The following is a 12134-nucleotide window of genomic DNA, read 5'->3' as shown; positions in this document are numbered from 1 at the left end:
ACACCTCTCTAAATTGGTTGCTATGGGCTACTGCCCCTGGTCAAACTTAGGGGCAAATTCACTAAGGCGCGAAGCGCCGAACGCTAGCGTTTGGCATTTTCGCTACTGCGCAAATTCACTAACGAACGCTGGCGTCGTTTCGCTAGTGTTACTTCGCAACCTTACGCCAGGCGAATCTTCGCTAGTGACGAAACTACGCAAATTCACTAACTTGCGCAGTGTAGTGAACGCTACCTTTTACGCTAGACTTCCTTCGCCACCTCAGACCTGGCGAAGCGCAATAGAGTAGATAGGGATTGTTTTAAAAAAAAGTCAATTTTTTTTCTAAGTCCCAAAAAAACGCTGGCGTGTTTTCTACATGATGGCTGATAGGCTGAAAAAGATCGAAATTTTTTTGGGGCTCCCCTTCCTCCCCCCTACATTTCCTGACTCATGGCAACTTACCTAGACAGTGGGCACATGTGTAGGGCAAAATAAAATTTTTATTTGCTGATTTGAAGGTTTTCTAGGCATTTGTAGTGCTGATTCGTGTTCCTCCATTGAAATTTGAATTTCGCGCCGTATGCAAATTAGCCTTCGCTAGCGTAACTTCGCTTTATATAGCGAATCAACGCTAGCGCAACTTCGCAATCTTACGCTACCCCTGTGCGCAACTTCGGATTTTAGTGAATTTGCGGAGCCCTGGCGAAACTACGCCTGGCGAAGTGCGGCGAAGTGCGGCGAAGTTGCGCAACTTCGCATTTTAGTGAATTTGCCCCTTTGTGCCTTTTATTACATAACCCCAATAACGAGAAGCAGTGATATGAGCAGTAAAGCTGTGGACAGATGCAATCTTGGCTCAACTTTAAAGGGGGGGGGTTCACTGTTAACAGTGTCGGACTGGCCCGGCGGGACACCGGGAAAAAACCCGGTGGGCCCCGACCCTCGTGGGCCCCCGCCGGGCCAGGCCCCCTCCCCCATGCTTGTTTTTTGAAGAAAAAAAAAAAAGGATCTTCGTGGATGCGCAGTGTGCGCATGCGTGCAGACGCAGCGCCGTGCGCGCATGCGTGCAGACGGAGCGCCGTTCGCGCATGCGTGCAGACGGAGCGCCGTTCGCGCATGCGTGCAGACGGAGCGCGGTGCGCACACAGAGGGGGCCATCGTGTGCGCATGCACACTGAAGGGCGCCGCACGACGCGTTGCAGCAGGGGGAAGGGGGCCTGTAGGGGGGCCCTGGACTGGAGTCCCGGTGGGCCCCGGGCCCCCCAGTCCGACCCTGACTGTTAAAACAACGTGGTGGGCCTTATTTATCAAAATCGGAAATTTTCCGAGTATTTTATTAAAAAAGTAGACCGACCGACCAAACTAGAATCCACAATTTGACCTTATTTATTATTTAAAAAAAGCATGATTTAATTCGATCAGGGAAAACCCAAAAAATCTTCTGAAAATCCAAATTGTATGATTTTTTCGCATTTTTTTTTCCAGATTGCCCGGGTTTTTGGTGTTTTTTCCCGAAAAGTCCAAATTTTTTGGATTTTGGCCCGAAAAGCCCGAAATAGTCAAATTTTCAGGCTAATTCCAATGCAGAACACAGCAACTTCCAAATAGGATAGGGACCTCTCCCATTGACTTATATTTTCAGACAGGGACTTTTTGCAGCATTGGGCTTTAATAAATCCTGAAAAATTAGTATTTTTCCACTAAAAATTTGGATTTTATAGTAAAAAAAACCCTCAAATGTTTTGATTTTTTTGCATTCATACATTAATAAATAACCCCTTAAGTATATTTTAGATAGTTTTAGAAAGTAACTTTATTACTTTTAAAATATTTATATTTATTATATATGAAAACAGGTAGACTAGGAAGGTAAATAATGCCAAACCACACTGAAGACCATTACATTTACTGTAATATTGTAACTTTTTACAGTAATTTTCAACTGGTCTTCAGTGTGGTTTGGCATTATTTACCTTTCTAGTCTACCTGTTTTCAGCCTGTAAGTACAAATGGTCGCTGGTTGACAGGGTCACTGACCCAAGCAACCAAAAAAAATCATGTCAGTTTTGCAGCTTTAGTTTTATTGCTTCCATTATGTTTTCTATTCCATTCCATTCTTTTATATTTATGTATTCATTTTCACGTTTGCAAGCTGCTGCAAGTTGGCTAATAAATTTTGCCCCAGTAACCACATAGCAGTTGAAATTCTGAGTCTGAGAGCAGCTGATTAGAATAGAAGATATTTTAAAAACTACTGGAAAAAAGTGCTGATACTGACTTCTCCTGTATTCCCATTTATAGAACTGTTAAACGTCAGATTAGGGGGGCCTAGGGTACCCCGGGGCTGCTGCCTCAGAGTTCACCACATCCCCCGGGCCCCTACCCCAGACACAAAGAGGCAAATTCACTATGCGCCAAAGCGTCAATTCGCTAGCGTCGGGCATTTTCGTTACTTCGCAAATTGACTAACGGATGCTGGCGTAACTTCGCTAGTGTAACTTCCCACCCTTACGCCTGGCGAATTTGCGCAATGGACGTAACTACGCAAATTCACTAACGCGTGCAGTGTTCTGAACGCTACCTTTTACGCCAGACTTCCTTCGCCACCTCAGACCAGGCGAAGTGCAATAGAGTAGATAGGGATTGCTTCGAAAAAAGTTCACATTTTTTCTAAGTCCCAAAAAACGCTGGCGTTTTTTCTATATTATGGGTGATAGGCTGAAAAAGATCAAAAAAATTTTTGGGGCTCCCCTCCTTCCCCCCTACATTTCCTGACTCATGGCAACTAAACTATACAGTGGGCACATGTGTAGGGCAAAATAAAAATTTTATTTGATGTTTTGAAGGTTTCCTAGGCATTTGTAGTGCTGATACGTATTCCTCCATTGAAATTTGAATTTGGCGCCGTATGCAAATTAACCATCGCTAGCGTAACTTCGCTTAGCGAATCAACGCTAGCACAACTTCGCAACCTTATGCTACCCCTCACCGCAACTTTGGATTTTAGTGAATTTGCAGAGCGCTGGCGAAGTTACGCCTGGCACAACTACGAATCATAGTGAATGTCCCACAAAGCCCCTGCAACCCCTCTCCAGCTCACCTGCGAGGTGCAATCCAGTTATAAATATATAATATTTCATCCTTATGTTAAATTGGATGTTTACCTTTAGTCTGTTATAACTGGACCAAATTGTCCAGTTATAACACTTTGCCTAACAATGGGGGTCACTTTTTTCATCCACCTGTGCTGAGCTCTGTATCAACTAATGGGATTCCAGTCCAGTGAGTCCAGTCAGGCCCAGATGCAAATGTTTTTTTTTAAAATGATCTATTGCCCTATTGGGGGAATGTAACAAAAGTCACAATGTGAAAAACAATTTGCACCAATAAGCTTAAAAATTAGCATTTTGCAATGTAATATTCTTCCTTAAACTATTATTGCACTAATAGGGTTATGTAATAAAAGGCACTAAGTTTGCCCAGGAGCAGTAACCCATAGCAACCAATCAGCAGGAAGCATTTACTGGTCATCTGTTTAAAAGCAAACATCTTATTGGTTGCTATGGGTTATTGCTCCTGTGCAAACTTAGTGACCTTTATTACATATAGGGGTTAGAATTTTAATAGAGCATTTTTAATAAGTGCTCAAGGTGTCTTAATTAGCGATAAAAACCTTTTTTCGCCAGCCATATTTTTGCAGCAAAGTTCCTTAATTCTGCATCTGTGTTTTTTTTTTTTTTTCGGGAAACCGACAAAGACAAAAATGCCCATTGACCTTAATGCTTTTGGAGCGAGAAAGAATTGTCACGTGTAAAAATTGTTGCCTATTTACTTCAACGTGTTTCGCAATTTTTTCGCCGTTTGCAAACTTTTTTTTGCAGTTTCACAAACTTTTTGGTAAAATGAAAACGGGACAAATTCATCATCAATAGTCGTAATCTTTTGGAGCAAACATCAACTTTTTCAAATAGAGGTTTTATTACATTCACTTCACCAACTTGTCCAAACTATAAAATTCACAAATTTTCTTCCACTGCCAGAAGTGGTCGCTAAACAGTTTCTGGGTTTGCAAAAGTGATATTAAATGCACACAAAGCAAACTTTGTTTGTGCAAAGGCGTAACTTTTTCCCTTACCAACTTTTATTACATTCCCCCCAATAGTGCTCAAATGAAGGTTTTGGTGTGAAAAATCTTTCCATTTGAAGGATTCACAGTACATCCCACTGTACATCCCACCTGCAATATTCACTGGTTTTCTCTTACTCACTTGTCACTGTCACATTGAGCTTGTTCCAACTATAGGAATATTTAATGTCTCTGTCTTCAATTCTAAATACATAGGTCCCTTGATCCTCTGGTTGTGCTTTGCTGATAGAGAATGAACAGTTTCTTTCATGTACTTTCCCAGTCAAGGTGAATCTGCCTTTTGTTCTCTCAGAAACCTTAGAGGCATCTGTAGAGGCTGCAACAATGTCACTAATGTCTGTTCTACTCCAAATCCCTGTGACACTTGTAGATAAATTTCCATTGGCAGAAATGTTAAATGTACAGGGAATTTCCACACAGAGACCAGATGCCACTGACACTGACTCCTGGGTCTTCAGTTCATAACCTGGTGTTTGGCCGTTAACAGCTCCTGTAGAAAAAAACATGCTGATTTGTAACTGTGTGTGTTTGTGCCAATGAAAAGGAACAACGAAAAGTAAATTAAACACAAAAATATATTTCTGGTCTTCATTTTATGGGTGTTTGAATGATTTTCTTCCTACTGGCGCTTAAGGGGAGATATGATAACTATGTATAAATATATAAGGTGATCATATAATAATCTCTCTAATGATTTATTTACCAGTAGGTCTTTCCAGCTGACACAAGGTCACCCATTCCGATTAGAAGAAAAGAAGTTCCGCCTAAGGGGTATATTTATCATAGAGTGAAGTTAATAGTGAAGTTCCGCCACCAGAGTGAAATTCCGCCACTCTCCATTCATTTCTATGGGATTTGTATAGGCGTATTTATCAAAGGGTGAACTTTCACTTTCACCCATTGATAAATACGCCTTTCAAAATCCCATAGAAATGAATGGAGAGTGGCGGAATTTCACTCTAGTGGCGGAACTTCAGTCTTTGATAAATTTACCCCTAAATTTCGGAAGGGGTTTGTTACAGTGAGAGCTGTGAAGATGTGGTACAGGCTGATACACTAGATAGGTATAAGGAAGGGTCGGATGCTCTATTCACCAGTAGCTCCTCCCAGCAGACAGGAGGGAGCCAATGAGATTAGAGGAGGGAAAGGGGTGTTACAGGGAGAGCTGGGAAGTGAATCAGGGGTACAGGCTGATACATTAGATAGCTTTAAGAAGGGGTTGGATGGTGTTTAGCAAGTGAGGGAATACAGGGTTATGGGAGATAGCTCATAGTACAAGTTGATCCAGGGACTGGTCCCATTGCATCTTGGAGTCAGGAAGGATTTTTTCCCCCTCTGAGGCAAATTGGAGAGGCTTCCTCTGGATCAACTGGCAGATAGGTAGTTGATTAAAAGAAAAAAAACTCGATGGACATGTGTCTTTTTTCAACCTTACTTACTATGTTACTATGTTACTATATTTCTGCAGCCTGCAGGGTAAAAGTATTAGTCAGTGGGGGTCATTTCTAAAGTTCCCGCAGAGCATATCTATTTGCAATTGGTTGTATTGGCCATGAAATATTGCACTGCTCTGCCCGTCTTTCCAGTTTCTATGAATTCGTCTTGCGCACAAATATATTCGCAAATAGCTCCCAAATGAGATGGGTGTTTGCGGCCACTGTGCGAGGTTGTTGTATGTGAAATAGAGGCCGGTAACAGTACATTCAATTAAATAAGTAAATTAGCAATACTGTTTTGCGAATACTTTCTCCGCCGCCAAAGTTGTGGCGTAACTCAAACGCAGAAATATTAGCAATTTGCGATTCATATTTAAAAAGCCTGCAGAATGAATAAAACATCACCATTTTGTTTGCACATTAAATGCACTACTCTTTATAAATATAACCTGTGCCAACCATTCTGCCCTCGGCAAATTTTTTATAAATAAGCCCCAAAATTAGTTTTCTGAGTTTACAAACTGATGCCTGGTTGCTAGGGAACGAAGCCTCAGCAGCCAGAGAATTGGTAACTGATGATAAGCAGAGCACAAAGGTTGATTACAAATTAATTTAAAGGAGAAGGAAAGATTAAAACTAAGTAAGCCTTATCAGAAAGGTCCATCTAAATATACCAGTAAACCCCCAAAGTAATGCTGCTCTGAGTCCTCTGTCAAAAGAAACACCACATTTCTTTCCTTCTATTGTGTACTCATGGGCTTCTGTATCACACTTCCTGCCTTCAGCTTAAACCTCATTGCCCTGGGCAAGAGCATGCTCAGTTTGCTCCTCTCCCCCCACCCCTCCCTTCTCTACTGTAATCTGAGCCCAGAGCAGGGAGATACTCAGGCAGGAAGTGATGTCACACCACATTAATACTGCAGCTCCTATCCTAAACAAACAGAGAGTTTCTAGAGCTTTTTACTCAGGTATGGTAAAAGATTCTACAGAATAAATATAGCATTCTAGCTTGCACTATTGCAGCAAATCTATTGGCAATAAAATGCCTCCGTAGCTTTCCTTCTCCTTTAAAAAGTAGAACAATTAATTTTTTTCTTAGAATAGGATCCACAGAGATACCAAAAGTTATACAGAGACACTACCTGCACCAAGCCTAGCCACCCAATCCTACAGTTACTTCATTGGGTTTAGCATTCGTGTACAATACTTAATGCTGAATGCTGTATAAAATGAAACCCGTAAAAATGAATTGATGGAAACTTACTCAGGGTGCTTGCAAATGACATTAATTTTTATATTATTCGAGGTTTCTGAGATATTTTCTATGAATACAGGAAGTTCATAGAACGTGTACTGACAGTTAGGATCACTGACACTCTGGACTTTTCAGAGCTGTTGAGCCAAGCCCGCTACAAACGGTTCCAAACTGCTAATATCTTGGAAACACTTACATTGACCAGTAAAATAAATTGCAAAAGTGCTCAGAGGACACCTCTGGGGTTTAGATCTGTTTAAAGTTGGATTTTCCTATGAAAGCAGTTTCCATGGGCAGATGTTTACTGCAAATGCAGCTGGGGCCAATATAACAATCTTGGAGTCCTAGCAATTGAATAATAGTCCCCCATGAGCAGATAAACAGCCGTTTCGCCGAAAAATTTGCGAAATTCGCCCTTGCAGCTTGCCATAGGGCCTACTTGGCTCCCTTGACTGTCCCTCATGAATACAGAGCTGCCAAAAACAGGCAACATTGTATTCATGGGCAGGTGACCTGTGGCCATAGACACTGCTGGTGAGGCAGGCTGCAACAGTCATCATTATATGAGCCCTCAAATGTTTAACCCCTTGCTGTGCTGTGTGGCATAGATCAGAGAGTAACTCTAGCAGTGGTTGCCAGCTGCCCAGCTCCATATAGAATCTTCAGAAGGCAAATGGTTAATAAAACTGAACCTACAGGGAGAATTTAATAACACATAGCGTCTCATACTCACCATGCCCAGGCAAAGAAAAGAGAAGAAACACAACCACAAATCCATGTTGGCAAATCTGAGGCTGTAGGTGCCGCATCCTGATGTTTATTGGTGTTCCCAATGCAGCGAGGAGCCAATCAGATTATATCTATTAGATAATACTGGGCTGAGCGGAATCATTAAATCCTTCTCTGTCTGTGTATGAATAGATCACATTTATCATTGTGTACAAGTTTAATATATGTGCAATATTAATATTATTTAAGGCTGGTTAACAGTAGCAAGTGAACTTGCACCCGATGAAGGATCATTAGTTATCTAAAACATGTTGTGCCGGAACCTAAATTATCTTAATGCACTGATAACATTGTTACTGTGGTCTTTTGTCGTTTGGTTTATATATATATATATATATATATATATATATATATATATATATATATATATATATATATATATATATATATATATATATATATATAGATATACATTTGTTCCAGAGAGATCCGCACTCACAGGTCTTGTAAGATTCAAAAAAATTATTATTAAATAATTGTTAAAAGTTATTGCATAGCGAGCACTGGGCTGACGCTTCGGCCTACTCCAAAGCCTTTCTCAAAGTGTCCATTGATCTACAAACATGCCTTAAATATACAAGCTGACGGGAAAACAGACAGCCGTGGCTATGGCAATGATCATTAAACACAGGTGACTGACTAAAAAATCACAGTCTCAAACCTCTATTGCACTTCAGCTATAAATTACAATGTATTACAAACAATGTTTAAACTGAAACAATGTTAAAAAAGTTAAAAACCCAACATCATGTAGCAATCACTCCTTAAAGGGGACCCATCACCCAAAAAAATTATTCAAAATCCTATTTTATCACATTAGTCAAGCAAAATGAACTTTAATTACACTATATCAATTATTTAATCCTTGCTTCCTTCAGTCTGGGAATTCATAATTATAACAAGCAGGCAGCAGCCATTTTCTAGACACTGTTATTAAGACAAGTCTTTAGTCATCTTAGAATCTTGTTTGTGCACCAGAATGGGGGACCTGATGTCCATCCCCATGTCCTGGTTACACAATTAAATGATAAAGAGAACTGGGGGAATGTGGGGAGAGCAGTGACATGTAGGAAGTGCTGAATGGAAAGTTAAAGTAATTGCCTAAGGCATAGAGGAGGGGCAGACAATATTTGATTGACAGCTGAGATGTTTAAATGAGCTTACAACAGCTATGAATGCTTTAATAAAAAATAGAAATTGGATTTCATGTTTAATTTGAAAAGGACTTTTATTATACAAATTTTTGTGTCTGGGTGACAGGTCCACTTTAAAATAGTACCAAACAATGGTTGCCCTATTCATAATGTGTTAAAGGTTGAAAAAAACTCTTCAGATCTACCGGAAGTACTATAACCTGATGTAATAAGTTTTCTTTTAGGCTATTGTCGGTGACTTAATCACTTACTCCGTTACCCCTGTTAGCCTTAATAAATACCCCTTATTACATTCTTAGTTTGCTTATCTATCACCTCTTATTCACTGTATCAACTTATAATATAGAAATAAAAATAAATATGATGATATACCGTCCCCTATTAGTATTGTTATGTGGGAGAACTCACTGTGGAACTATAACATTACACGGCATCAAGTGACTAGACAACTGATAAGCTGTCGTTCTATACAACGTCCTGAATGGAGGGATCATCCCATCAACAGAAGAAAAATCCCCTTGGAACCAAAATCGATAAGTCAATCCTCATTGGTAATATAAAGAATGTAAAACCTTAAATGGTGCTCTCTGTGCATCTCCCTATATGGAGACCATAGTAATAAAACATTTTTTAAAGAATTTTTTACATCAGGCTGTGGATTGTGCATACATATACTCCAACACCCGTGTACGACACACCAACAATTACCCCCATAACAGACTTCCATGTGTATTACCCATACCATGGAAGTATGTTATGGTGGTAAGTTTTGGTGTGTCGTACATGAGTACGAAAAATGGACGCCGGCGACCGTTTTTTTTGGATGCCGGCGTCAAAAACGAGAAGCATAGCTTTTTCAGCCAAGCAAAACGCGCCAAATTCACCCATCACTACTTGCCAAGCCTTTTATCCAGCATGAGGTGCAGAACACAGAATGGCCTGGGCAAGTAGTACAAGAGAACTAAGAGCAAACTCTTACACTGGTCTTTGGCAATAACCCCTTTAGTCTACAGTATGTTATGGTCAGGTTATTAGGCAAGAAAATATAATCCAAATACTCGAACAAACCTTGCAGCAGATCTAGCTGTACTTCCCCTAAATGGTGGACCGTAACCATATTGCATAGTTTTGTATGTGACATCCTATAGTTAGTTAGAAAACACTCCTGTAACTGGTACAAGCCTTGGATCTACAAGTCAAGGCAGAGACACAAGACAGCCCTTTCCTTGTAGCTTTCCATAGGCCCTACATGGCTTCTCTGGCCTGTCCCTTATGAATACAGAGCTGCCAAACACAGGCAACATTGTATTCATGGGTGGAGTTCAAGTTCTTCTCTCTGACCTGTGGCCACAGACATTGCTGGTGAGACAGACTGCAACAGTCATCAGTATATGAGCTCTCAAATGTTTAACCCTTTTCTGCTGGAGCTCTTTGATCTTGCTGTGCTGTGTGGCATAGATCAGAAGGTAACTCTGAATCACAAATTCTATTGCAGTGGTTATTCGTTATTACAATAGCCTAGTTCCCTTATACCAGTAAACACAGATATGTTTTGGAAATACAATACCAGCTACTGTACTTCCTTAATTTGCCTTTCCTTTACAAATCAGAGCAAAATAATACTGGGAATATTTAGCTTAATAGTAGCTGCACACAAAAAAAGCAAGGGAGAGTGCCTTATAAATATCAAGAAGCTACAAGGTGAAGCAAATTAGCATTATATTGTATATTGCAAAAAAAAACAAAAAACATTAGCCTAAACCAATCAGTGATAATTGGCACATTACCGTTACCCTGTTCCATGGAAGTATTCTTCTCTTTCTCTCATTGTTTCTCCTCTCTCTCCCGACATGATGCTCTTCTCTCGTCTTGACTTATATTGTATTTAGAAAAATGTAGCACCATCCAGGGATTCGATTAAAAAAGCCTTTATTTGTAACTTTTTGGCTTCATAATCCGGACAAATACATTGTATTTGTTATTTCATGTATGTCTTCTCTCCTTATTCTGCTGCTTCTCTTATCTTCCCCAAATTATATTCTCAGGCTTGAGCTGACGTCTATGTTTAGGCTGAATAAAGTAAAAAAAGCAGAAGTAGGGCAGTAAAATGTGTGTTCATCCGAAAACTACTCGGAAATCAACTGAACAACGGACAAAAAACAGCCATAGATGCTACTGTATTTGCTACAAGGAAGTGTAAAATCAGTTTCAGCAAAAAAAAAGTTGGTTGGTGGTTGAAAAAAAATGAAGTTTCCGTGAAGGACTTTTACTTTTACCACAATTTAGAGATAATTCACACACTATCACCAATTCTGAAGCCAACGTCATATTCTTTATTTAGGTTTTACTAACATTTACATTATTAATAGGTGTTATAATCCTGAATATGCTGTTTTTTTGTGACCCCCGTGACTGAACCCCCATTTTACAATAAAATCTGATTTTGTTTCTGTTCTCTTTTGGTGCAGCTTAAAGAATGGGTTTATTATTTTCACATGGAAGAAAATGCATTCTTATATTGGCAGTGTTGGTTTATGGTGTGAGTACTGCTCAGCCATTTGTTGTAACGGCCTAGAGAAGATTTTATTTTCTTGCATGTGTGGCCAGCTCATGTTGGTAGGAAACAAACTACTACTTGTTCTGGGACTTGCGTTACCCAGGCAGGCTTTAGTATAGTAGCAACACCCTGAAACTACCAGGCTTGGCTGTGGAAGAAAGAGTTAACCACTGTATCTCCACCACAAAATAGATGCTTAAAATAACTTAAAGCAAATGAGCATCTTTATTGGACAGATGGTATACACTGGAAGGGTGGGTGCTGACTTAGATGGTATAATATAAAATAAGTAAACGCTTGAAGCACTTTCTTAATCAGTTGTTACTTACACAATTACAGCTATAGCATTCACAACACCCAGAGGTAGAGGTGAAAAGTCCCTATCACTAGGCAAAGCTCAAAGTGTTGTTTTACTATAGGATTTGCTATTCCTGAGCCTGATTCATTTTGCGCTCATTTATAAACTTTGTGCAGGGCAGATTTGTTCGCAAAGTGAATATAATTGCCCTGTGCATGGTTATATTTTTAAAGCTGAATAAGGGGGTGCAAACAGAATTGCGAAATTTTTTTCACAATGAGATTACGCCACAACAACTTTGTTGGCGGATAAAATATTTGCAAAACAGTTTTGCAAACTGCGAATTTAAATTACTGTCAAAGCTATTTTCGCTCACAACAACCTCGCACATTGGGTGCGCTGGCGCAAACACCCATCTCATTTGCATGATATTTAAGAAAATTTATTCACAATGTAAATTTGCAAAAACCAGAAAGATGCGCAGAGCAGTGCAATATGTTTGCGTTCAGGAAAAAA

The 12134-nt window shown here is 39.8% G+C and overlaps 1 protein-coding gene across 3 annotated transcripts in view; it reads right to left on the bottom strand.

Annotated features, from left to right (window-relative positions):
- The window catches only part of LOC108695941 (sialic acid-binding Ig-like lectin 14), a 29103-nt gene extending 18222 nt beyond the window's left edge, over nt 1-10881 (bottom strand). Inside the window, exons 1-3 of one of the 3 annotated variants that reach the window (XM_041569707.1) lie at nt 10551-10881; nt 7554-7727; nt 4251-4619 (exon numbers count right to left, since the gene is read on the bottom strand). In XM_041569707.1, the coding sequence (XP_041425641.1) occupies nt 4251-4619; nt 7554-7629 (445 nt within the window). In that variant the 5' untranslated portion in view covers nt 7630-7727; nt 10551-10881. The remainder of the gene's footprint in view (nt 1-4250; nt 4620-7553; nt 7728-10550) is intronic. The other 2 variants (XM_041569705.1, XM_041569706.1) reach the window with 2 other exon arrangements.
- Nucleotides 10882-12134: the final 1253 nt, after the last annotated feature.

The sequence above is a fragment of the Xenopus laevis genome, chromosome 7L (genome assembly GCF_017654675.1).
Source record: "Xenopus laevis strain J_2021 chromosome 7L, Xenopus_laevis_v10.1, whole genome shotgun sequence".
NCBI lineage: Eukaryota > Metazoa > Chordata > Amphibia > Anura > Pipidae > Xenopus > Xenopus laevis.
The sequence above is the reverse complement of the archived record's forward strand: the minus strand, read 5'-3'. Positions and strand labels throughout refer to the sequence as shown.